This window comes from Scyliorhinus torazame, chromosome 8, assembly GCF_047496885.1.
Source record: "Scyliorhinus torazame isolate Kashiwa2021f chromosome 8, sScyTor2.1, whole genome shotgun sequence".
NCBI lineage: Eukaryota > Metazoa > Chordata > Chondrichthyes > Carcharhiniformes > Scyliorhinidae > Scyliorhinus > Scyliorhinus torazame.
In genome coordinates this window covers 133,635,395-133,663,032 of record NC_092714.1, presented here as the reverse complement: position 1 = coordinate 133,663,032, position 27,638 = coordinate 133,635,395, and the positions used below count along the sequence as shown (strand labels likewise).

General features: G+C 44.6%; 1 protein-coding gene across 4 annotated transcripts in view; it reads right to left on the bottom strand.

The window, feature by feature from the left end:
• The window catches only part of ints6 (integrator complex subunit 6), a 202,364-nt gene that overhangs the window by 69,188 nt on the left and 105,538 nt on the right, over window positions 1–27,638 (bottom strand). For 2 of the 4 annotated variants that reach the window (XM_072514208.1, XM_072514207.1), the window contains exons 9-10: window positions 22,640–22,772; window positions 15,217–15,311 (exon numbers count right to left, since the gene is read on the bottom strand). In XM_072514208.1, coding sequence (XP_072370309.1) covers window positions 15,217–15,311; window positions 22,640–22,772 — 228 coding nt within the window. Of the gene's footprint in view, window positions 1–15,216; window positions 15,312–20,370; window positions 20,502–22,639; window positions 22,773–27,638 lie in introns of those variants that run through there. The other 2 variants (XR_011948714.1, XR_011948713.1) reach the window with 2 other exon arrangements.

Below are 27,638 nucleotides of genomic sequence, written 5' to 3'. Positions count from 1 at the left end.
TGAAATCAGCAGGGACACTGACAGTGTCCCTCACCTCAAACATTCTGCAGAAGGAACATTTCACTGCCTTTCCTGCCATCCCCTCTAGATAACTTGCGGAAAAAACAAGAAAAAGAAAGAAAGAGCTTACCTGATATTCACTCAACCCCTTAGGTTAAAGGAGGTGGCTCCTCTCCAGCGCTTTTAAATCTCCGGCTCCTCTCCCGCTTTTAAATCTCCGGCTCCTCTCCCGCGCTTTTATATCTCCGGCTCCTCTCCCGCGCTTTTAAATCTCCGGCTCCTCTCCCGCGCTTTTAAATCTCTGGCTCCTCTCCCGCACTTTTAAATCTCTGGCTCTTCTCTCGCGCTTTTAAATCTCCGGCTCCTCTCCCGCGCTTTTAAATCTCCGGCCCCTCTCCCGCACTTTTAAATGTCCGGCTCCTCTCCCGCGCTTTTAAATCTCTGGCTTCTCTCCCGCGCTTTTAAATCTCTGGCTTCTCTCCCGCGCTTTTAAATCTCTGGCTTCTCCCTGCGCTTTTAAATGTCCGGGAGCCACTTTTAAATCTCCGGCTCCTCTCCCGCACTTTTAAATCTCCGGCTCCTCTCCCGCGCTTTTAAATCTCCGGCTCCTCTCCCGCGCTTTTAAATCTCTAGCTCTTCTCTCGTGCTTTTAAATCTCCGGCTCCTCTCCCGCGCCTTTAAATCTCTGGCTCCTCTCCCGCGCTTTTAAATCTCTGGCTCCTCTCCCGCGCTTTTAAATCTCTGGCTCCTCTCCCGCGCTTTTAAATCTCTGGCTCCTCTCCCGCGCTTTTAAATCTCTGGCTCCTCTCCCGCGCTTTTAAATCTCTTGCTCCTCTCCCGCGCTTTTAAATCTCTGGCTCCTCTCCCGCGCTTTTAAATCTCTGGCTCCTCTCCCGCGCTTTTAAATCTCTGGCTCCTCTCCCGCGCTTTTAAATCTCTGGCTCCTCTCCCGCGCTTTTAAATCTCTGGCTCCTCTCCCGCGCTTTTAAATCTCCGGCTCCTCTCCCGCACTTTTAAATCTCTGGCTTCTCTCCCGCGCTTTTAAATCTCCGGCTCCTCTCCCGCACTTTTAAATCTCTGGCTCCTCTCCCGCTTTTAAATCTCCGGCTCCTCTCCCGCGCTTTTAAATCTCTGGCTTCTCATCCGCGCTTTTAAATCTCCGGGAGCCTCTTTTAAATCACCGGCTCCTCTCCCGCTTTTCAATGTCCCGACTGTCTCTCGTCCAGCGCTGTTTTCGCTCTGAAGTAGGATACTCATCTGAAATAGTCCTGTGGCCGGGTTGAAGAGCAGAACATCGCAAGACAATCTCTCAAGACACACTGCTATTATTTTACTCCTCAGAAGAGACTGATAGTGGAACTCGAAGCATCTAATAAAGTCAGTGATAATCATTTGGAAAGAACTTTGCTATTCCTGGATATCTGTCAGGGCATGCTGCAACTTGGGCAATGGGAGCTTCCAGATTCCTCCGCTTCAGACAGTTTCAAAATTCAATATTACAAAGGAATCAATTCTTAACAGAAGGCAGATTGTGCTCTCCTCAAAACTGAATCCATCTCCATCCTACCCTGTATTTGCAAACTCCAAATTAAGATTGCCTTCAAGAATTTAACAACCATTGATCTTCAGTTTGCTGACATGCTCTGGAGACATCACCATGCCATCTACGACATTTGCTTCCAGGTCAACAGAAAATTTTAAAAAGCATTATTGTAGCCTGGATACAAAACCACTGAAACACAGAGAAACAATGAATAAAAGATCGAAAAGCATGCCATCACACTACCATCTACAGTAAAATGCAGAATAACACAGAGCTTGCCAGTGAGGTTATAGAGATTCAAAACAGCAGAGGTTTTGATCCTGTATCTCGAATATAAATGTTTTGCATATTGATTCATCAAGCTTAATGCCTGCCATCCCTGGGAGTCCACAACCAGTGACCGTCTTCAAGATTGTCACTAAAATCACAAGTCAACCCCCTACTCCTACCCCACAAAGGGCCTGAACCAAAATACATCACCACATTTTTAAGGCCCTTGATACCATTCCTCCAATCAAGGGACCATCAACAAATCAATCTATCACAACCCATCAACTATCTGAAAGCATCCATTCTCTAAATGTGCACTCAGGTATGCAACAAACAGCACAGAAACTTGTTTTAAAAATGTGTGTAAATGAAAAGAAGCTGCCCCACTCTTCTTGTCCTACCTTGACACCCCCACCACATCATCATACTTGTTCAGTTCTAACAGATGCCACCCACAAAAGCTGCTGTTTCCGTGGTTTACATTATTTTCAGCTTCCTGGATCTGGAGGATTGGTATAGGTTTGCTCAGAGTGATCAATTTAGACCTTGGTGGATCAAACAATTGGTATAATACAACATTTTTTTAAGGGTCGTTTCTTTAAATGTGAATTTAGTCATCAGCAGGGGTGTCAGAATTTCTTTTGAATGGTGTAAAGGTTCCCAAATTTAAAACTAGGCAAGTTTCACGGATGATTGGTTCAGTTTTGTAAACTGTGATAAAAGAATATATACAATTGCTAGCTTAACAGGTGTAAGAAAATGTTTAGATTCAGCAGATCCTGAAGTGTGGTGAGTTTCAGTTCTGCACCATTTTGATACAAAATATCCAGAAGTGATAAATGTTTTGATTTACAAACTATCCATTGGCTTCCAGTTACACACAGCAGCTTCTGTCTCTGATCACCTCAAAATTCACATAAAATTAATGATTTTGAAGTACAGTGACTGAGACAAATGGAACAGCTATTTCACACACAAGCAAGATCCCACAAATAGCAATGCAATAAACCACCAGTTAACATTTAACAGTACACTGAGTGAAGGACCAATGCTGCTCCATCGGCACTGTGTCACACTTCCGCTATGGTACCACTGAAACAGGAGTTACGTCACATTAATGCAGCTTTGTAGTACTGGTTTCAGTGCGACTGCTAATTGTGGCCACCTTTCCCTGTGGTCACAGGCAAACTTCAGTTGTTATTGTATTGACTGCACTGCAAGGTTGACTGTAATGTGAGGGTTTGGCACAGAAAGGTTTACTGTGGGATTGGGTTCTGCACCAGCTGCACTGATGTAAAGGAACACATGACCCAAGACTAGAGGGCAGTCTTGTACTGGACAGACGCGAGAGCAGAAGCAAGCATGGAGACAGGTATCTACGTATATAATATACAAGTACGATTTTCTGCCTTTGTAATCAAGCCTGTCACAGCCAAATGAGTCAGGCTGCTGTGTTCTGTACCAATCCCGGCAAGTTCGAAAAGTTAACATATTAGTAGTCAATAAACACTTACCGACTATTTAACTGTACACCTTACAAAACATTGTAAGCTGCTCACTCCTTTGTTGCAATTCACAATTATCCCCAAAAACAATGGCCTCAAAAAGATTGTTTCCAACTGTAATGCAACTCATAATCTGCGGCAGACGGAATTTATTTTTTAAATCCATCGCTCCCTGGTTTCAGAACACTGTAAGGGCAATCAATCAGTATACACATGGGTTTCTCAACATTCGCAAGGTGGTGGGAGTTTTCTGACCTAGTGCACCAACACAGGGAAAACTTGTAAATGGAATTCTAGAACAAAAAAAGTGCTTGAAATTAGGATTTTTATAATCATGAAGCTGTAGTATTCAAAGTATCATAAAAGATCCTTTTAACTCATGGAAAATGGAAGCAAGAGATACGCGAATATGAAAATATCCCAAATTCTCACTTCAGTCTCAAAAGGTTGTGGATGCAAGTCCCACTCCAAGGGCCTGGCTACAAAATCTAGCTGACACTTCAGTGCAGTACTGATGGGAATACTGTACTGTCAGAGGCCCAGTTAAACTGACGACCCGACTGCCCTTTTGGTTGGACATAAAAGATTTCATGGTGGCTCTATTTGAGGAAGATCAGGAGAGTTTTTCCCTGGTGACCGATATTTGTTATTCAATCAACATCACTATATCAGATTAGCTGAGGGAGCTTGCCATGCGCAAGGTGTTTTCTACACCACAAAAGTGACTGCACTTCAAAAGTATTTAATTGACTATGGTTCAAACCACTATTAAGCTAAATTGTTCTTGGTACCTGATGACAACATGCATTACGCCATAGAATCGTACAACCCACATCCCACCCTAGAATCGTACAACCCACATCCCACCTAGATTCCCTTATCTTTATTGGGCCTAAATTGACAGCTAACAACAAACAGAGAGAAAAAACACCATTGTGGAAGGCCAAAAATAAGGTCCAGAATTCTAATCGTCATGCTGTGGTCTTACCTCTTGCCTATCTGTACAATGGTGTGGAGATGCTGCCGTTGGACTGGGGTGTGCACAGTAAGAAGTCTTACGACGCCAGGTTAAAGTCCAACAGGTTTGTTTCAAAACACTAGCTTTCGGAGCACATCTCCTTCCTCAGGTGAACGATACCCGAGGACAGCACATACCTCTTCATTTACCTGAGGAAGGAGCAGTGCTCCGAAAGCTAGTGATTTGAAACAAAGCTGTTGGACTTTAACCTGGTGTTGTAAGACTTCTTACTTTCAGCACAATAGCATTATTTGCTAGTTATCAAGAATACTCACTATTGTAGCGAGAGTATTCTGCCTTCTTCGTGTTTGTGCAGCTAAGAAACTTAGAAATGTTTAAATATTGACACAGTAGAAACTCAGAATGCCTAGGCCTTTTGTAAATTACACCACTCTAAGAGATGGGGCTTTAAAAAAAAAATTTGAAGGCCCCAATTCTTTTTTTCCAATTAAGGGTCAATTTAGCATGGCCAATCCACCTCTCCTGCACATCTTTTGATTGTGGGGTTGAGACTCAGGCAGACACGAGGAGAATGTGCAAACTCCACACAGAGAGTAACCCAGGGCCGGGATCGAACCCAGGACCTCAGCACCATGATTCAGCAATGCTAACCACTGCACCATCGTTCTGCCCGGGTTTTAACTGTCTCATGGGAGCCGTGATTTATATCCACTTGATGACACACAGCCATCAGGAAATTATAGTTCTTAAAATTCTAATCTCCACAATGTCACATATTGCATTCAGACAAAACCATAATCTTTCAGGATGGTTATCAGGATTAAGGGCTCAAGTAGTCAAAAATAATGTGGCTATTCAGCAACTTCAAATTTAAATAGATACATTTTATTAAACTGTCTTGGGAGATAAAAGCAAATGATGATGTATTGTTTACAAATCTAGTTAATCCTCTGGTTGACACTGAAATTTTCACACTAGGCATCAACCTGTAGATAAAAAATGTCACCTTTCAGATTTACTTTGGAGGAGCATCTAATATATATTTAATTCTGAGTTAACATTGGATCAATGCGACTAACCTGCATACATACAGCACTCAAAATTTCATGATGCAATAAACTACTCTAAAACAGGGCACAAATAACTTAGACATCCAATCACACAATGTCAACACAAACAGCAGCAAATCTAAATCAGGAAACCTCTCAGCATTGGAAATACTTGATACAAATTCAATATCATTTCTGTGCATGGAGACAATGAGCATTTAATTCACAAACTGCAATAGGCCACCTTCACGTAATCAGGGAAACTGAATTTTTTTGTTCTGCAGCCTAGTCAGTTATTAAGAATATATAATAGAAACAAAGTGCTGGAGGCTCAGGTCAGACAGCATCCAATTGAGAAAATATAAATCAATCATGGGAATAAATCCTTCCTCAGAATGGAAGCATATTGCATATAAACAGCATTTAAGAAGAAACAGGACAAGGGTACAGGAAAGAAAACGGAGACACAATTTAGAATGAACTGAAAACTGCTTTGATGGGAATCAGCAAATAGTTAAAGGGCGGAGGTGCTGTATGCAGAGTAGACAGAAGGAAGCACAAGAAAAATTAAAAAGTTAAAAACACGACAGTTGCCCTGTTTATATTGTTTCGCTTCAACGCCAAATCAGTTAATGGGGTCTGTGCATTTGATTGAAAGTCACATTGAGCTGGATTTACATCATACCAATTTCCTTATTCAGCGCCAGCTTGAAGTGGCCTCACACACTCCCTGATCCACTGGCTTGCGGCAGAGGGTGTTTTGTTAGGGGCTGGTTTAGCACAGTGGCCTAAATAGCTGGCTTGTAATGCAGAACAAGGCAGCAGCGCAGGTTCAATTCCCGTACCGGCCTCCCCAAAGAGGCGCCGGAATGTGGCGACAGAGGCTTTTCACAGTAACTTCATTGAAGCCTACTTGTGACAATAAGCGATTATTATTATTATTCCTGGCCCACCTATTCACTGCAATCCCCAAGGATATTTTATTCCAAACATTCAACAAAATAATACAAGCTTAACATCAAATCAAAATATACAGTTTGTACATTTTTTCCCCTTTAAACCACCATCCCCCCCACCCCCATGACAAATAGCTCCTCAAATATAGCCATCAACAGCCTCCCCCGTACCTTGATGCCCTCCTCTGACCCCCTTCCTTAGGATTGCAACTTACCATATTCCTTTTATATTTTTAAATTTAAGTTTAGCGTACGGTTTTTATTTTTCCTCATGAGAAAGGTCTAACAAAACCTAACTACAGCTTCTATATCGGTTTAAATGGGAAAATGGGATTTGTTTAAAGTCACTTCACATAAAGTTGCATTTTGCAGGAATGCAACTCCAACTTTAAGGGAGAACTTATGCATTCCTGAAACATTATCTGTTCTCTCCACTGATGCAGATCAATCAGCATTTTCTGATATACTGTGGTTCCCAACACTTAATGCTTTTTGGTCTTTGATTAATAACATTAGACATCAACACAGCAAAACAAACTTTATAACCAGAAAACAATATGCATTTTACATCGATTAGTTTCTGAGAATTGCCAAGGCCAAAGAAAAGAACTTCTTCATAATGGTGAAGGCAATATGGCAAAAATTACAATGCATGATTCGCAGTCCACTAGATCATATTCTAATCCGATGCAAAATGCAGGTCATGTGGTATATTTCCTGACAACTGTAGTTCGCTGAAAACTGATTCAGAAAGTTCAGCTAGTATTTCAAAGTTCAAAAGTGCTAATTCCCTTTTGAGGAGTCAGAGGTCCAAACAGTAACATATTTAAACAGCTACTCTAAGTAACTGAATTTGAGGGGACTAAAGTTCAAGTGTACTGACCAACATAAGGGTGCGTGAAATGCTGGATGGGTCTCAATTGGTAACTTGAGTTTCATAGAATTTACAATGCAGAAGGAGGCCATCGAGTCTGCACCAGCCCTTGGAAAAAGCACCCTCCCCAAGCCCACACCTCCCCGTAACTCAGTACCCCAAACCCCACGTTTTGGGACACTAAGGGCAATTTAGCATGGCCAATCCACCTACCTGCATATCTTTGGACTGTGGGAGGAAACCGGAGCACACGGCGGAAACTCACGCAGACACGGGCAGACTCCGCACAGACAGTGACCCAAGCCGGGAATCGAACCTGGGACCCTGGAGCTGTGGAGAAACAATGCTAACCACTGTGCTACCCAAGACATACATAGTTATTTACTCATAACACAGTGACTCTGAACGGGATTATCGAATGAATATTATACACATTTTAAGAGCAAGAAGATTGCTTGAAGATAACTAGAAGAGTAAGACAGTAAACAGAAAATATGTGCACACACAAAGAAAGCTGAAGCAACAGAAGAATAGAGCAAAGAAAAAGTAAATCCTTTTGTATTCCATTATTCTCTCGCATGATTCCTCTCAGAAAAGTCCCCACCTCAGGTTTTCAGTGATTCCCTGCAGTGATACATTTGAAACAGTACGTGCTGGAGAATCAACAACAAGAAGCAAAGATACATCTTTGGGTTACTGTGTCTCTCAAGCTACGCTTTCAAGTGAGCCATAACTTATGTACTGAAGAGTATTTTCATTTTGTGGCATCCCATGGAATAAATTGTAAGTGCTTCATTTCAACTAGCTGTTTTATGACATGATACACCTGATCTACAAAAAGCAGCGCAATGTTATGACATTTTACTTTGACTATTAAATTTATTTAATGATAATTGAGCGAGCAAACGATGCAGTAAAATTTTTGTGCTTGATGAGCTAAACTCCAGAAATATGTGACTGCTTCGATAATCTATGATCACAATAATTTGTCAAAGTTCCTCTTGTTCTTGACTATTCATGGAAGTTCTCTCTTTGAAAGTTTTAGGCGGATTAAAAGTAACAAAGAGCAGACAGACTTCAAGCAACTTCCATGAAAAAATGTTGTCAAACATTTCTGAACAAATTCCACAACTACAAGACCATAAGACACAGGAGCAGAATTAGGTCACTTGGCCCATCGAGTCTGCTCCGCCAGAATGGCTGATATTTTTCTCATCCCCATTCTCCTGCCTTCTCCCCATAACCCCGATCCCCTTATTGATCAAGAACCTATCTATCTCTGTCTTAAAGACACTCAGTGATTTGGCCTCCACAGCCTTCTGTGGCAGAGTTCCACACATTCACCACCCTCTGGCTGAAGTAATTCATCCTAATCTCTGTTGTAAAGGATCGTCCCTTTAGTCTGAGATTGTGTCCAGTTTTTCCGACAAGTGGAAACATCCTCTCCGCTTCCACTTTATCCAGGCCTCGCAGCATCCTGAAAGTTTCAATAAGGTGCCCCCTCATCCTTCTAAACTCCAACGAGTACAGACCCAGAGTCCTCAACCGTTCCTCATCCAACAGCAGCACGGTAGCATTGTGGATAGCACAATTGCTTCACAGCTCCAGGGTCCCAGGTTCGATTCCCGGCTTGGGTCACTGTCTGTGCAGAGTCTGCACATTCTCCCCGTGTGTGCGTGTGTTTCCTCCGGTTGCTTCGGTTTCCTCCCACAGTCCAAAGATGTGCGGGTTAGGTGGATTGGCCATGCTAAATTGCCCTTAGTGTTGGGTGGGGTTACTGGGTTATGGGGATAGGGTGGAGGTGTGGACCTTGGGTAGGGTGTTCTTTCCAAGAGCCGGTGCAGACTCGATGGGCCAAATGGCCTCCTTCTGCACTGTAAATTCTATGTTTGTATGTTTATGACAAGCTCCTTATTCCAGGGATCATCTCGACCCTTTCCAAGACCAGCACATCTTTCCTTAGATACGGGGCCTAAAACTGCTCACATGGGGTCTGACCAGAACCTTGCACAGTCTCAGAAGTACATCCCTGCTCTTGTATTCTCGCCCTCTTGACACGAATGCTAACATTGCATTTGCCTTCTTAACTGCCGACTGAACCTGCATGTTAACCCAGAGAATCTTGAACAAGGACTGCCAAGTCCCTTTGTTCTTCTGATTTCCCAAGTATTTCCCCATTTAGAAAATAGTCTGTGCCTCCATTCCTCCTTCAAAAGTGTATAACCTCACACTTTTCCACACTGTATTCCATCTGCCACTTCTTTGCCCACTCTCCTACCCTGTCCCAAGTCCTTCTGAAGCCCGCCTGCTTCCCCAATACTACCTGTCCCTCTACATATCTTTGTATCATCTGCAAACGTAGCAACAGTGCCTTCAGTTCCTTCTTCCAGATCATTAATGTATATTGTGAAAAGATGTAGTCCCAGCACCGGACCCTGAGGCACACCACGAATCACCAGCTGCCATCTTGAAAACGACCCCTTTATCCCCACTCTCTGCCTGCTGCCAGTCAGCCAATCCTATATCCATGCCAGGATCTTACCCTTAACACCATGGGCTCTTAACTTATTTAACTGTTGAATGGCTTGACTTGATTCTGCTCTCTGCTACACAATACTGCAACAATTATTTTGAGTTACGTTAAGATATGATTTGTGAGTGAAGCTAATGTTGAATCCCTTAACAGACAGGCAGAATGAAAGAAGCCAATATGTGCTACATTTTAATATATGTTTTGTTTGCCCTACTACGTCTCAGCACAGCATGATAGAACTATGATGGACAGTTAAAAACTCTCAGCACACCATGATATAACTATGATGGACAGTTAAAAACCTAATCAATGGCCTTTGTGCATTAACATTGAAATAGTGGCCAACTACAACTTAAGGCACAAGCTTTCTAACGCTCTCCCACTGACACAAGATGCTAAAGCACAACGAGAAGAAACCGGGCTTTTACAATTGCATTCTTCCAACTCGGAGGTGTTATTTATTTCGCTGTAGGCAAACTGCCTCATTTCCATTTTGTTAGAAACAACATATAGCTTTAAGTTTAATGTATATTAGGATGTTAAGAAAGGTAAAACTTGGTTTAAGTTTCATTTAGAGGTCTTTGTGAGCTGGGTGCTGGGAAGTTTGAGGCCCTATTTGTATACATACATTTTTAATGAGGTCTTACAACTCTTGAAGTGAAGAGATGGGTTCCCTGTACTGAAGTTAAAAAAAAAAACTTAGCTGTTGCCTAGCAATGGTGGTCCAGACGCAAGAGACCAGTTTGGGTGTGTAGACCAGAAAGTGCAGGTAGAAGGTTTAATCTCTCTAATATTAACTCCTGCAGGCGTGCTCAGGAACAGAGTTTAGGGAACTCATTTTTCTCCGAAGCTGAAGTCATAAGAGTTTAGATGTGGTTTTTGGATGTCTCAGGGTGAGTTACGAACTGAAGAAATGCATCTAGTGAATTACTGACAATTTGTCAAAGCTTTTAGTCTTGCACTCATCAGGACATTTGCAAGAATACAATTCAAGGGAAATCAACAAATTTATTCTACATGAGAATAGAGTCTTGATTGGTTGGCAAGCGGACTTTTCAAGTGTTGCCATGGAGAATGTACCAGTTCATGGCAATGTAATTAAATGGCGGCACTAAAGATGTACAAATCTATTGACTATGTACTCTCAGAAAGTGAGGCATTTGTTCTTGCGCATGTTTTCAATTTTGGTGAGCCTTCATCCCAATTCAAATGGGAAGAGATATTTACTGAGTTCAAACCCCTCTACTCCTAACTATCCCACCACAAACCAGCATCCACTGAAGACGCAGAATCACTGAAAGCGTGCCTAGCTGATCTAGTGCACACATATAATGCGGGATTCTGAATGGTGCATCTGATTCTAATATGCAAAGCCAATGTGATACAACATTGCGAGGTCTTCAGACCAACCTGTTGATACACATCAGTAAACCAGACAAAGGGGCAGGAATAGTCATTTTGAAGAAGCGTGACTTTATCAACAAAATGCCATTCTTAATGACGGGTCAAAACTCTTATCCATTGGACATGTCGCTCAACATGACCAAACTGTCGTTATCATGATGCCGGCAAGGGAGGGGGAGGCGGAGATAGTGGTGGCGATGGACGCTGAGAAAGCCTTCGATAGGGTAGAGTGGGGTACCTGTGGGAGGTGCTGAAGAGGTTCGGGTTTGGGGAGGGGTTTGTCAGGTGGGTTAGGCTGATGTATGAGGTCCCGTTGGCGTGTGTGGCCACAAATAGGAGGAGGTCCGAGTACTTTCGGTTGCACCGAGGGACGAGACAGGGGTGTCCCCTGTCCCACCTGCTCTTCGCACTGGCGATTGAACACCTGGCTATGGCATTGAGAGAGTCGAGGAACTGGAGGGGGTTGGTGCGGGGTGGGGAGGAGCATAGGGTGTCGCTTTATGCGGACGACCTGCTGCTGTATGTGGCTGACCCGGTGGGAAGAATGCCAGAGGCAATGAGGATCCTTAGGGAATTCGGGGACTTTTCAGGGTACAAGCTCAATATGGGGAAGAGCGAGCTGTTCGTAGTTCAGCTAGGCGACCAGGAGAGGGGGATTGGCGAGCTCCCACTAAAAAGGGCGGAGAGGGGCTTCAGATATTTGGGGGTCCAGGTGGCCAGGAGCTGGGGGGCCCTGCATAGGATTAACTTTACAAGGCTGGTGGAGCAAATGGAGGAGGAGTTCAAGAGGTGGGACACGTTGCCGCTGTCCTTGGCGGGTAGGGTGCAGTCAATCAAAATGACGGTGCTCCCAAGGTTTTTGTTCCTGTTCCAGTGCCATCCCGTGTTTATCCCGAAGGCTTTTTTCAGGCGGGTTAACAGGAGTATAGTGGGGTTTGTGTGGGCGCGAGGGACTCCGAGGGTGAGAAGGGTGTTCCTGGAGCGGAGTAGAGATAGGGGGGGGCTGGCGCTGCCCAACCTCTGTGGGTACTGCTGGGCTGCCAATGCGACGACGGTGCGCAAGTGGGTGATGGAGGGGGAGGGGGCTGCATGGAAGAGGCTGGAGACGGCGTCCTGTGTGGGTACGAATCTGGGGGCGCTGGCAATGGCGCCGCTGCCGCTCCCTCCAAGGAGGTATACCACAAGTCCGGTGGTGGTGGCTGCCCTCAAAATCTGGGGGCAGTGGAGGCGTCATAGGGGGGAAGTTGGGGCCTCGGCGTGGACCCCATTACGGGGGAACCACCGGTTCGCCCCAGGATGAACAGGTGGAGGGTTTTCGGGGTGGCACAGGGCAGGGATACGAAAGTTGGGGGACCTGTTTGTGGACGGGAAGTTCGCGAGCTTGGGTGAGCTGGAGGAGAAGTACGGGCTCCCCCTGGGGAACACCTTCAGGTACTTACAGGTAATGGCGTTTGCCAGACGGCAGGTTGTGGAATTCCCGCGGCTACTGCCATACACAGTACAGGACAGGGTGCTCTCGGGGGGTAGGTGGGGAAGATCTCGGAAACTTACCAGGTGATGTAGGAGGAGGAGGAGGCCTCGGTGGTGGAGTTGAAAGGTAAGTGGGAGGAGGAGTTGGGAGAGGAGATCGAAGAGGGTACGTGGGCAGATGCCCTAGGGAGGGTGGATTCTTCCTCTTCGTGCACAAGGCTCAGCCTCATACAGTTTAAGGTGCTGCACAGGGCACACATGACCGGGACAAGGATGAGCCGGTTCTTTGGGGGTGAGGACAGGTGTGTTAGGTGCTCAGGAAGCCCAGCAAATCACACCCATATGTTCTGGGCATGCCCAGCGCTGGAGGAATTTTGGAAGGGCGTAGCGAGGACGGTGTCGAGGGTGGTAGGATCCAGGGTCAAGCCGGGCTGGGGGCTCGCAATATTTGGGGTGGCAGAGGAGCCGGGAGTGCAGGAGGCGAAAGAGGCCGGAATTCTGGCCTTTGCGTCCCTGGTAGCCCGGCGAAGGAATCTCCTTCAGTGGAAAGATGCGAGGCTCCCAAGCGTGGAATCCTGGATCGGCGATATGGCAGGGTTCATTAAATTGGAGAGGGTGAAATCCGCCTTTAGAGGGTCGGTACAAGGGTTCTTTAGGCGGTGGCAACCGTTCTTAGACTTTCTGGCAGATCGATAGACATTGGACAATGGCAGCAGCAGCTCGGGGGGGGGGGGGGCGGGGGGGGGGGGGGATTTACTTTATTTTTGTTTATGTTATTTACACTGGAGGGTCTGAGGGGGTGTATACACCCGTTGTGTTAAGTTGGGGTGTTAATGTTAATTTATTATTTACGTACAGGGCCGGGGGGGGGTTGGGGGATTGCTTCTTTAGATTGTGTTTTGTACTTAACCCTGTTGGGTTCTTTTTTCTTTCTCATTTTGTTATTGATATTTTATGAAAATCTTTAATAAAAATTAGTTTTTTCAAAAAACTTGACCAAACTGTTTGCACAAAAGCTCAAAGAAATGTTTGCTGAACTTGTGTAAGAGCGATGAGCAAGCACATGATACACAGGAAAGCATTTGTCCTCACAGCTCTCTGCATCTGCGTATATATGGGCCGCTCAAGACACACAAAAGTGAATTTCACAACATGAAGTGATCAAATGGTTGAACGATTTGTTACAACCAGTCTTGAGCACGTTTTCCACAAGGATTCAATCACATTTCACAAAGCCCATATAGGACTTACTTGCAAATGGATAACAATACGGTGTCCATCTTCTCATTTGACATTGCTAGCCAAATGTTCCACTTAAGTTATACATCCTGTAAGATAGGCCTTTTCAGCAACCTCGCAAATCCGGCCCAAGCCATTTGCTCACCATGCAAGCTTGATGTTCATTGTGGGATAATGGCTGCCCCATTCAGATCATTGCTCGCTGTATATCATGCAACTCGAACGGGCCTAAGGCCATAACTTTCGGTTCTGAGTGCCCAGTCTACCTCAGACTATGCTGGAAGGGCAAGGTATCCCAAAAATTTGAGCAACAATCAAAGCTAACTGTTTCATGATGCTAATATGCAGCAGCAACACAAGTGGCATTCAACACTAACAGGGTGCTGCCATCAAGCCAGAAAGATGTTCTGTAAATGGGTAACGTAGTAAACAAATTTCAGTGCCAATGTGATGCCAGCTAAGCTTGTCCAAAAGGCTGGTGGATTGTATCAAACAGCAAGTCCCTTTTCCTATTCACAACGGGAAAGTACCCAACCAGCTTGAGCTTGTAAAACTCAAAAGTGTCCGACATTAGATGTGGTTCTCCGATTCGACAACTTTGACTGAATAATCCTCAGTGTGCTAAGAATCACACTGATAACCAATTTAAGATGGTCAGTCGGGCTCACAGCGTGGCGCATTTGCATGTTGTGAGCCCTGTTCTTTGCATACAGAAAGAACAGATACACACATTGCACCTGTTCAGCTGTTTCAGTTAAACAAAACAAGTGTCAGCCATTCTTTAGTTCATTTTACAAGCCAATGCCTTGACTAATGAAAGTCAAGCTGCCTGGTTTAACTTTCAATCAAATGCTCGCCAGTTAGCGGTCAGTCAGCATGAACTGGTACACTCTCCTTGGCAATGCCTCCTCCAATCAGAGTCCACTTGCCAACCAATCTGCGCTTTCTTCTCAAAGTATAAACTTGTTGGTTTCCCATGCATTGTATTCTTGCAAAATGACCTGAATGCAGGACGAAAGGTTTCAATTTTAAAAATATTTTCAAGTTCTGTACTCTCAAACATCAGCAGTCTGCCTGAAGAAAACTGCTCGAAACGGAGCTAACCCAATCAAGAAACATTAGTGTTGAGACAGCGGTAAATTTTCATTGGAGTTCTGTGTTTACACGAGTTGCTGGGATAAAAGGAACAATGGGCATTTGAATCCTTTTCTGGTATTGGTAATGAAATCTTTCCAACCTTTTTGTCTAATGTGATACAGCTCATTTTTTGTATTAACAGTATACTGGCAGATTCTTCTTCATATACACACATTGCACCTGTTCAGTAACTGTCTGCCATGGTATCTTAAAAATAAAACAATTCACAAAAATACAAACTATGAAATTAATCATACCCCAATATAATAGGGCGGCATTGTCTTCAAGTAATTTTCAAATGCCTGCCGCCATTTCATTACTGGCTTCAGCTTATGCACTTTGAACAAATCATCTGCAAAACAAAAATCAAACAATGAGATATTATACCAAAGTCAATCAAAATATTTCCTGCTGTACAACTTGATCTGCATTGTTTTAAAAAAAGGGTTATTCTCTAATGAAGCACAGATTCCCAGTTTTCACTGCAGCCTATGTTTTAAGATGCTACACTATTTCCATCAGGAAGGCAGCCTGAATTGCAAGGAATAAATTCAAACCTGCATCAACCCACCCAATGGCATTTCAGATCAGAACTCCACGACACACTCCAATTGATTGGAAGAAGTGGGTGAATTCTAAATCCCAGATTCTGAAGTTGTTTAACACTACATTGAGAGAATACGGAGCAGAAATCCACATTTCAATCAAAAAGAAGTCCTTGGGGAGTCCTCGGTATTCTAGATTACTGAATGTGTGTAGTAATTAGCCACGGCCACGTAAAACCCCCTCAACATTCCACCCGGGTCTCAGGGCAGCAAGCAACCCAAAACTATTCAGATGCAGCACTCACTTATCAAGCCAGTCAGTTTTGAACTCCACTTTAAAAATGGAAACCCGCCATTCCAGCCATGTACAAAGTGGGCAGGCTTGAAAATATGCTGCTACGCTCATACTTTGCGGCAGTGTGCCCACATTACAAAAAGTCATCCAGACTCAAAACATCAACTTTGACTTCTGGGCACTGGGTTTAAAATTAAGTGGCAGGATGAATACTTGCTCTTTTTCTGGCTGTGAAGACCCATCAAATTAGTTTAGGTATTCGCTCTCCAGTTCCTACTGTATCCACATCACAAATCACTTGTATAATTTAGATTAGAGGAAACCTGTACCCGTTACCTATCTTCCACATCTATATAACAAGATCTGGTTTCTTTCATCATGGCAGCAGAAAAATCTCGTCTCCTGGAAACCAACCTAACCAAGAATCTGTAGAGAGGTAATATCAACGATGGCTGGTGTTGCCAATTGAGGGAAGCTCTGCCAGAATTTGGTACAAATACATTTCATCGAGTGCGACAGAAGGAGCTTTATTCTGTAGTTGGCCACACTATATCCAACCTACAAAAAAATCCAGGAACGTCTGAAATGTAAAAGTGCTCTGTCCTCCATCTTAAATATTTCACCCCATAATGTGCACAAAAATAAACCAAGTCAAAGCTACCAGGAAATCATAAAATTAAATAATGTGGGTCAGAATGAGTTAATAATAATGTTGATTTAAAGTCAAAATTGAGAAACTTAAATTTTTCTTAAAATAACCACAATGGAGCTTAAGCATATAATTCACCAAATGTTCCCTTTGTTAAGGCATCAATTGATAGAAGACTTAAATATACAGTACGGTTACTTGGTATCATTTAACATCCTTTATACTTGGTATCATTTATCATTTAACATCATTTCACATCATTATCATTTCCACATCATTTAACATGAGAACACCTAGGCTTCCTTGGAGATTCTGGTACTCAAAGGTCACTAAAAATAATGATGGAGCTAAAACACTCCTTGGATGAAGTTTTAATTGTTTGTCTCAGTGTTCTAGATTACTGAATGTGTGTAGTAATTAGCCAAGGCCACGTAAAACCCCCTCAACATTCCACCCGGGTCTCAGGGCAGCAAGCAACCCAAAACTATTCAGATGCAGCACTCACTTATCAAGCCAGTCAGTTTTGAACTCCACGTATGCTACTTTAAAAATGGAAACCCGCCATTCCAGCCATGTACAAAGTGGGCAGGCTTGCAAATATGCTGCTACGCTCATACTTTGCGGCAGTGTGCCCATATTACAAAATGTCATCCAGACTCAAAATGTTAACTTCCTTTTCTCGTCGCAGATGCTGTCAGGCCAGTTGAAATTGTCCAGTATTTTCTGTTTTTGTTGCCCACATTACAATGTTGTTTCTCACCATAATGCAAAATGCCATATATATCGGACCATTGGAACAGGAGTAGGCTCAACTTTGTTTTGCCATTCAATGAGAACATGGCTGAGCAGCGGCCTAACACCTTATACTCGTCTTTGCCCAATACTCCTTAATATCTTTGGATAACAAAAATCTACCAATCTCAAGATTTCCAATTGATCTAACATCAATTGTCGTCTGCAAAAGAGAGCACCAAGCTTTTTTATATTTAGGTGGGTTTCCTAAATTCATGGTTGAAAGTTCTGGTTTCAATTTTATAGATTATGCAACTACTCGGAGACTCTGCGACTAGCGGAATTGCCCCTCCCCTCCACCCCCAACCTTCCAAATTGCAGCAAATGCAACTCTAGGTTGTGTAATCACACTTCTTAATGTAATCCTTGGAGCCCAGGTGTCATTCTGGTAAACCTACTCTGCCTCCCTCCAGGCCAATATATCCTGCCTAAGATGTGGTGCCCAGAACGGTTTGCAGTCCTTCAGCTGTGGTCAAACTTGGGCCCTTGTGAAGCTGAAGACTTCCATTAGCCTTTCTGATTATTTTCTATAACTGTTTGACATTTATATGATCTACATACTGGGACACCCAAGTCTCTTTGCACCACCACTATCTTTGGCATTTCACCATAAGTGCCCTGTTATATCCCTTCTAGATCCAAAGTGGATGGTCTCAAATTTTCCTACATTAACATCCTTTTGCCATAGCTTCGGCTATTTAACCCATCAATATCTCTCAATAAAGTTGTGCTTCAAATGCTGACCCAATTCAACAAGGTTCAGGAGCAGGTCAATGTTGTGGTGGGAAATGGCACGATGCTGAAAGTGGATTTTTGCTGCTCGTCAATGAACATCACAAACTCTCTCCCCTTTTATTTCCATCAACTACACTTTAGCAAGGCAAGAATATCTGTTTTCAGTTCATCAAAAAATAACCCCTTTTGAGCATGGCTACAGTCAGCAAGAACAAACTTTATGATGGCAGCATTAAAATACATTTTGAGGGACAGCATGGAGAGAGCTGTACCCAAAAATAATACAGGGAGTAAGACCCTTCTTTTCAAAAATCTATCGTCATTTGTAGGAACTCGGGATGTTACAAGCACATCATAGATAGGGCCATTGGTTTGAGGGCAAAAGCCTTTCTTGCAATATAAGAATATAGGCTTTTGGGATTATATTCTTCAATTAATGCCCAGGAATGTAGGATTTCTAAAAGGTTGAAGAGCATATATGTCACAATGAAGAGACATTGGGGTGATACCAGGATATATGCAACATTGTACCAATCCTCTCAAAACTTTCCCAAAACATTGATTTTAAAACTGTGCTATTTAAATGGCCATTATAAAATGAGTAGAATTTTTAGTGCTACTGCAAGTCTTCTGCCCCATTTCGCTCAATCCCCCACAGCAGAGTCGTCCAACACTTAGTGTATTTCAAAAAGATAAATGAAGCAATTTGGCATTTATTTTGAGCTCCTGAAATTGCAATGCATTTCTTTATGAGAGACAAAGGGAAAAATTTAATTTGGGTGGCACGGTGACATAGTGGTTAGCTCTGTTACCTCACAGCTCCAGGGACCCAGGTTCAATTCCACCCTTGGGTAACTGTGTGGAGTTTGCACATTCTCCCAGTGTCTGCATGGTTTTACTCCGGGTGCTCCGGACTCCTCCCACAGTCCAAGATGTGCAGATTAAGTGGGTTAGGTGGGATTGTGGGGATAGGGTGGGGGCATGGGCCTAGGTAAGGTGTTCTTTCAAAGGATCGGTGCAGACATCATTGGCCAAATGGTCTTTCTGCTCTGTAAGGATTCTATGATAAAGAAAACAAGTAACAGAAAATAACTATAAACTACTATTTAAAACCTCCATATAAAAAAAGACAACCAATGTGAAACTGAAATGTTCAGTTGGTATGATATGTTCCATTGCTATGTCTGGAAAACAATGATATTATTTGCTCATTGTTCATGCAGAGAATTCTGTCTGTGATGGTCATTCTATAATTCCTTTGGGAAGGAAGATGGGAGTAAACAAGAGGAAGTAACAGTCATATGATAATAATTCTTCAACTAAATGCAGTTTAGAAGCACTACTGTGGCAATGAAGTAACTCAGACATGAGGACGTGTGATTAATAGTGAGATTTTCTTTCACTTAACACCTTCAACACTGACAGCTTGTATTTACATAGTATGTAAAACATTCCAATGCACATACAGAGTGTCAGACAGAATCTGACATTGAGCCAAAGGCAGGACGCATGGGGATGAGTGACAGAATGCTTTGTCATAGATGTAGGTTTGAAGGAGCATCGAGGAGAGGGAGGGATGTTAATGAGAGAATTCCAGAGCTCAGTACTCAAAATGGCTGCAAATGCAAGAAGGAAGTGGGAATTTAGGGAATTTACAGGAGGCCACATATATACACACACAAGGGCTGTAGAGCTGGAGGAGATCACAAAGATATGGTGAGATCATGAAGCAATTTGAACACAAGACTGAGAGATTTTAAAATCCAAGGCATTGCTGGATCATAACTCAATGTAGACCAGCCAGCACAGGGGTGATGGTTGAACAGAACTTCAATGTTAACTCATTATTAAGCAGGGGCAGCACAGTGGCACAGTGGTTGACACTGCTGCCTCACGGCGCCAGGTCCAATCCCAGCTCCCTGTCCGTGTGGAGTTTGCACATTTTCCCTGTGTTTGCGTGGATTTTGCCCCACAACCCCAAAGATGTGCAGAGTGGGTGGATTGGCCAGGCTAAATTACCCCTTAATTAGAAAAAATTAATTGGGTATTCCAAATTTATTTTTAAAAACTCATTATTAAGCACAAAAAATATTAGCCATCAAATTAGTTTTAGACATTGTTCTTTCAACCAAGTATTCAATTTGCTCCTCTAGATGATGTCACATGAGCTCAACCTTGCATAAAGAGATATGCAATGAAATGCAGTCTACGTGTTGATGCACAATCATCCCAGACGGTTTAGCATATGCTATTATTGGTCTAAAATATAACCCATTGATAAATCAGTTCTAATTAAATTAAAATGTTTCTCCATGAAAAAATCCAAATAAGCTGGGGAGAAGCAATTGCACGAGAAAATGTAACATAATACCCGAGTTCAGCAAAAGTTACCTACCCATGAAACAATGCAACAGCAATGGCGGGCCTTGGTGTCGACCAATGAACCATGTTTTCTGACTGTCAGAGGAAGTCGAGAGAGAGGCTTATTGGTCAGGCCCAGTTCGTGCTGATTGCATTTCTCCGGACATGTAAAAACACACACATATATACCATCATTAGATTCATGTACAACAAACAAATGTAACATACAGCAATACCAAGGCTGAGAAGCAGAGACTTTTTTCTATAACTGTACAAAAATAAAACTTTAAAATAATGGCATCAATAGTTTTGCGAACATGATGATCAATGATGAGCAACTCTGCCAATTTTCATGTCAAACGCAGCACATGCTCCTTACATTAAGACACCATTAACACGTTGTTGGCAGTTTAATAGGCTAAATAGCTAATTTTGGGGAGATAGTTAGTGCACAACTGGAAACCAGCCATACTGCAATCATATTTCTAAACAAAGATAGATTATGATGCAGTGTGAGTTCAGAAAGCAGTGGAAGATTTCATTAAAGAATTTATGCATCCTGACTCCATCTCACATTAATGCTTAAAATTTCACCACTGTACAAGTTATAGGTTTGCTTTATGCATTCAGGACTTCTTGCCTCAATCCAGTTTTCTCCAGATCAACTGGAAAGGCAGACATGACGACATTCCCATTGTGTCTGCCGCAACCCCATTAGTATTGTGTGAAATATGTAGGGTTAAGTTGAGCAGAACAGCTGCAGTCTGGTCAACCCATTCTACTGTCCTTTCAAGGAGTGGACCTCTGCCAGTGCGGTCAAAGGCACTTTTTCAATAACTAACGGTTCATTGGTCACTGCAAGTTACACAACAGCACTGCCAGCACATTTTAGATCCACAGCAGCCAAGTCATTGGAATTTCTTAGGATACCAGTGCTTTGTTTATATTACTCTTGAATATACTGCTCGGAAGAGCACAAGAACCATTAATGCAATTCCCTCCTTTCCATCCACATGGGCAACCTTTTGATTCCATGATGAAGAGCAGGAATTCAACATTCAGGTAACTTGAGCATCAAATAGACCACTGCACCATCCTAAATTTGAATCACGATTCTCCAGTTTCCAAAACTCTTATTCCAGCCGTTACACAACATTGTAAACTATAAGCATGTGCTTCCAAATATTAATCTTTATTTTGTTGAATTGAGTATATCTTTTTTTTTTAAAGCTATAGAATCTTTGCTTAAATGTTCAATCAGTACTTTACGATCATAAAAAAGATATACTAGGAATTACAGACCACCAGTGCACTATGCCTTGGCAGAAATTGTCCTTCAACTTATGATGCCCCAGCACAGCTCATCTTCTTTAAAAAATAAATTTAGAGTACCCAATTCATTTTTTTCTCCCAATTAAGGGACAATTTAGGGTGGCCAATCCACCTATCCTGCACATCTTTGGGTTGTGACCTACGCAGACATGGGGAGAATGTGCAAACTCCACGTGCCAGTGACCCGGGGCCGGGATCGAACCTGGGTCCTCAGCGCCCTGATGCAGCTGCGCTAACCACTGGGCACCATGCCACCATTGCGCAGCTGATCTTAACCCGAAAAGCAAGAGGTAGAGAATAATAATTTTACTTCCAAGTCAATTGTGAAATATACAGAGGAATCCTGACTGCAGCTCAGAGAGGCTGCTTACAATGATAAATACTGTACAACGCTGATCAATTTAACCTTCTATAGGTACACTCCCTCCAACAACAAAGGTCAACGAGGCAAATACCCCAATCTGTCACCTTTCATTTTATCGTGCAATGCTTTCAGATTTTAATTGTATTACTGGACACTCACTCAACTGTGAGCTAGCAATCACACAACTCAGGGGATAATTCAATGCCTCTCTGCAGGATCACAATCTGCAGTTGGTCTTAACATATGACTTGCAGCAGAAGCCATGGACTCATGACTCTATTTCAAAAGCTATTCCTTTCAAATCACAAAACTAACCTGTTCCAAATTTCGAAAGGGACAGATGGCATTTTCTGCCTTAATAGAACCTTTGGCTTAATTGCACAAATTAGAAGTTATTTAATAACATAACCGTCTTAGCTTCTAATTCTAATTTGCATTCATAGGATAAACAGATTTGGTGACAATTGTTCACAGCAAAATTAAAAATTTGAAACATTCTACCTCTTGTTAGCATAAAAAGTAAAAGAAACCAGACAACACAGGCACTTTTATTGTTAACCTCAAAACCTGGAGTTCCATTAGAATCCTTGTAAAATATCATACTTACCTAAAAGTGGAAGCAGTACAGGATAGTTGTAAGGCATCACAAAAAGGTTAACACAATTCAAAGCTGTACTAGCTTTTACGTAACCAAAAGGATGACCCAGGTCACTATACTTCCCACTGTTGTTCACATACACCTGGAATGACAATTTGATGGGTTAGAATTTGTTCTGCAGGAAGTCTGAACTCCGGTTTGGAACTTCATTGCCTAGATAGCTACTAACTGATATTTTAATTCAATAAAAAGAAACTACATACCTCAGCAAGGTTAGAGCAGGGAACATTCAATATATTAAAACTAACTAAAAATTATTTCAGAAAAAAACTAAGCTTATCAAATGAGAACAATTTCACACACTTTTGCTTTTTGCTTTATTCTTTTCACTAATTGCTCCATACTTTGCACACCGTAGTGATCTCCACGTAAATCTTTCACTTGCCAGTGACGGTCCCAATGACCTTCCTTGCCGCAGGGCAAGTCTTAAAACAAAACAAAGAGCTCAAAAAATTAATTACCTGAACATTCATCTCATTAACACCATAGAAAGAGTAAACATGGCAATAGGTTTAGGTCATTCACTCCTCAAGCCAGTTACTAATCAACAAGGTAACAGCTAATCTGTTCCTCAATCCAGTTTTCCAGTGCACATCTGTCAATATCCTAACCCAAAGATAATCTCGATTTCATTTTGGAAAATTTCAATTGACACCTCTGCACCTACAGCCAGATCCAGGTTGAACCATAACTTCCTCGCCTTTGAATTCCAACCTCCTTCGGATAAAGGCCAACAATTACATTAGCCTTTTTGTGCTTTACCATCAGAATAATAAAATCTTACGCACAGGAGGCAATTCAGTCCTTCAGGATTCAATCAAAGGGCTATCCAGATGGTCCCTGTCCCCCGCTCATTTTCCACAGTGCAAAACGTTTCCCTTTTGGAATCTATTTAATATGTTTTTTTCACCCTTTGTGATTTATATATATGATCACAAATTATCCTGGCTCCTCCACATAAGTTACTCTTTCGCAATTAGGAAAATACTCATTTTATTTTTCTCAGATTCAAAGTGGAAGATTCGGCAGCTCCCACGACAACGGACCTTCGGGCTCTCCAAAGGAGCCCCAACGGAGCTTTTTTTCGATTTAATCCCGTGTGGGAAGGTGCAGTGAGGTCCCCCCTCACAATATATGGCAGAGATCAGCGGTGGAACGACGAGGAAAGAGGCCCTGGAGCAGAGACCAAAACGAGGGGAAAAAGGCAAGATGGCGGAGGGCGGAGAGCGAGCAGTGTGGGGGCCAGACCAGCAGGAGTTCCTCAAGCGATGTGTGGAGGAGCTGAAAAAGGAGGTGCTGGCGCCAATGCTGTTGGCGATCGAGGGGCTGAAGGAGACCCAGAAGACCCAGGCGGTGGAGCTTCGTGAGGTGAATGATAAAGTGAATACCAACGAGGACGAGATCCTGGGCTTGGCGGTAAAAATGGAGGCGCACGAGGCGGTGCACAGGAGGTGGGCCGAGAGAATTGAGGTCCTGGAGAACAGGTCGAGGAGGAAGAACCTCCGGATTCTGGGTCTTCCCGAAGGAGTGGAGGGAGCCGATGCGGGGGCGTACGCGAGTACGATGCTCCATTCGCTGATGGGTGCGGAGGCCGCTCCGACCCCCCTGGAGCTGGAAGGGGCTCACCGGGTCCTGGCGAGGAGACCCAAGGCTGATGAGCCGCCAAGGGCGATAGTGGCAAGGTTCCATCGCTTCGCGGACAAAGAAAGTGTGCTGAGATGGGCCAAGAAGGTGCGGAGCAGTGGATGGGAGAATGCGGTGATCCGAGTATACCAGGATTGGAGCGCGGAGGTGGCAAAGAGGAGAGCTGGCTTCAACCGGGCCAAGGCGGTGCTGCATAAAAAAAAAGAGTCAGGTTCGGCATGCTGCAGCCTGCGTGACTGTGGGTCACTTATCAGGACCAACACCATTATTTTGAAACGCCAGAAGAGGCTTGGACCTTTATTCAGACGGAAAAACTGGACTCGAACTGAGGGGATGTGGCTGTATATGAGGTTGTAAATATGGGTAAAGAATATTTCATGGGTGGGATGATGGATGGGGATGTGGGTAGAGTTCTGGTTAAAATTCCTAAAATTTCCTTTTTTCTTTTCTGTAGACAAGATGATGATGATGGGGAATGTGGGCGTCGGTGCTGGAGGGAGGTGAGACTCGGGGATGAGGGAACTGGGATAATGGCCGCAACAGGAGCTGCGCCATAGGGGGCGGGGCTGGTTCAGGAAAGCGCAGGCTTCTTCCCGTGCCTAAAGGGGGGGGGGGGGGGGGGGGTGGAGGAAGGTAAGGAGGAGGAGAGAGTCCCACGGGGAGATCAACGGGAAGGCGGGGGAGCCGGGGTCAGCAGAAGTCAGCTGACTCACGGAAGTAATATGGGGGAGCAAAAGAGCTAGATGTGGATCTAGCAGGAAGGGGGGGGGCTAGAGCTGGGGGAGGAGAGGGACCAACGCCCATTGTGGAGGTTGGATGTGGGACTGCTGGCAGACGAGGAAGTGTGCGGGAGTGTATTGAAAGGTATCTGGAGGCTAACGACAACGGGGAGGTGCAGGTGGTAGTATGGGAGGCGCTGAAGGTGGTGATCAGGGGAGAGTTCATCTCCATCAGGGCTCACAGGGTGAAGAGAGAGGGCAGGGAAAGGGAGAGGTTAGTGGGGGAGATTTTAAGGGTGGACAGAAGCTACGCAGAGGCTCCTGATGAGGGACTACTCAGGGAGAGACAAAGTCTACAGACGGAGTTCGACCTGTTGACCACAGGGAACGCAGAGGCACAGTGGAGGAAGGCACAGGGAGTGATATATGAATATGGGGAGAAGGCGAGCCAGATGCTGGCACACCAGCTCCGTAAGAGGATGGCAGCGAGGGAAATAGGTGGAGTCAAAGATGGCAGGGGAACTACGGTACAGAGTGCAGGGAAAGTGAATGAGGCTTTTAAGGCCTTTTACGAGGAACTGTATAGGTCCCTGCCCCCAGGGGGAAAAGAGGGGATGCGGCGATTCTTGGATCAGTTGAGGTTCCCAAGGGTGGAGGTGCAGGAGGTGGCTGGTTTGGGGGCGCCAATTGGGGTGGAGGAGCTGGTTAAAGGACTGGGGAGCATGCAGGCAGGGAAGGCCCCGGGGCCAGATGGGTTCCCGGTAGAGTTCTACACGAAGTATGTAGACCTGTTAGCCCCGTTGCTGGTAAGGACCTTCAATGAATCAAGGGAGGGGGGGACCCTGCCCCCGACAATGTCGGAGGCGACAATCTCTTTGATCTTGAAGCGGGATAAGGACCCACTGCAATGTGGGTCGTATAGACCGATCCCGCTCCTTAATGTAGATGCTAAGTCACTGGCAAAAATGTTGGCCATGAGGATTGAGGACTGTGTCCCGGGGGTGATTCACGAGGACCAGACGGGTTTCGTAAAGGGTAGGCAGTTAAATATTAATGTGCGAAGGCTCCTAAATGTGATAATGATGCCATCGGTAGAGGGAGAAGCGGAGATAGTGCCAGCCATGGACGCGGAGAAGGCCTTCGATCGGGTAGAGTGGGAGTATCTCTGGGAAGTGTTGAGGAGGTTTGGGTTCGGAGGAGGGTTTATCAATTGGGTTAAGCTTCTGTATAAAGCCCCGGTGGCGAACGTGGTCACGAACCGGCGGAGGTCGGAGTAGTTCCGGCTGTATCGAGGGACGAGGCAGGGGTGCCCCCTGTCCCCTCTGCTGTTCGCATTAGCAATTGAACCTTTGGCCATGGCGTTAAGGGAGTCGGGGAAATGGAAGGGGGTGGTTCGAGGGGGAGAGGAACATCGAGTGTCGCTGTACGCAGACGACCCGTTGCTGTATGTGACGGATCCAGTGGAGGGGATGGTTGAGGCAATGCAGATCCAACGGGAGTTTGGAGACTTTTCGGGTTATAAGCTCAATGTGGGAAAGAGTGAGCTCTGTGTGATCCAGCCGGGGGACCAGGGAAGAGGGATAGACGACCTACCGTTGAGGAGGGAGGAAAGGAGCTTTCGATACTTGGGGATTCAGGTAGCTAGGAGCTGGGGGGCACTGCACAAACTTAATTTGTCGCGGTTGTTGGAACAGATGGAGGAGGATTTTAACAGGTGGGACATGTTGCCACTCTCGCTGGCGGGTAGAGTACAATCAGTTAAAATGGTGGTCCTCCCGAGATTTCTTTTTGTATTCCAATGCCTCCCAATTGTGATCACGAAGGCCTTTTTTAAGAAGGTAAGCAGGAGCATTACGGGATTTGTGTGGGCGAGCAAGACCCCGCGGGTAAGGAGGGGGTTCTTGGAGCGTAGCAGAGATCGAGGAGGGCTGGCGTTGCCGAATTTGGGTGGTTATTATTGGGCAGCCAACGTGGCAATGATCCGTAAGTGGGTGATGGAGGGAGAGGGGGCGGCGTGGAAGAGGTTGGAGATGGCGTCCTGCAAAGGAACGAGCCTGGGGGCGCTGGTGACGGCACCGCTGCCGCTCTCGCCGACAAGGTATACCACACGCCCGGAGGTGGCGGCAACGCTAAAGACCTGGGGGCAGTGGAGACGGCACAGGGGTGTGACGGGAGCCTCGGTGGGGTCCACAATCAGAGACAACCATCGGTTTGTCCCAGGAAGGATGGACGGGGGATTTCAGAGCTGGCATCGGGTAGGGATTAGAAGAATGGGGGACCTGTTCATTGACGGGACGTTTGCGAGCTTCGGGGCGCTGGAGAAGTTTGGGCTACCCCCGGGAAACGCTTTCAGGTACATGCAAGTGAGGGCGTTTGCGAGGCGGCAGGAGAGGGAATTTCCGCTACTCCCGGCACAGGGGATTCTAGATAGGGTGATTTTGGGCGTATGGGTCGGGGAGGGCAAGGTGTCGGCGATATACCAGGAGATGAAAGAAGAGGGGGAGGCTTTGGTAGAGGAGCTGAAGGGTAAATGGGAGGAGGAGTTGGGGGAGGAGATTGAGGAGGGGCTATGGGCTGACGCCCTA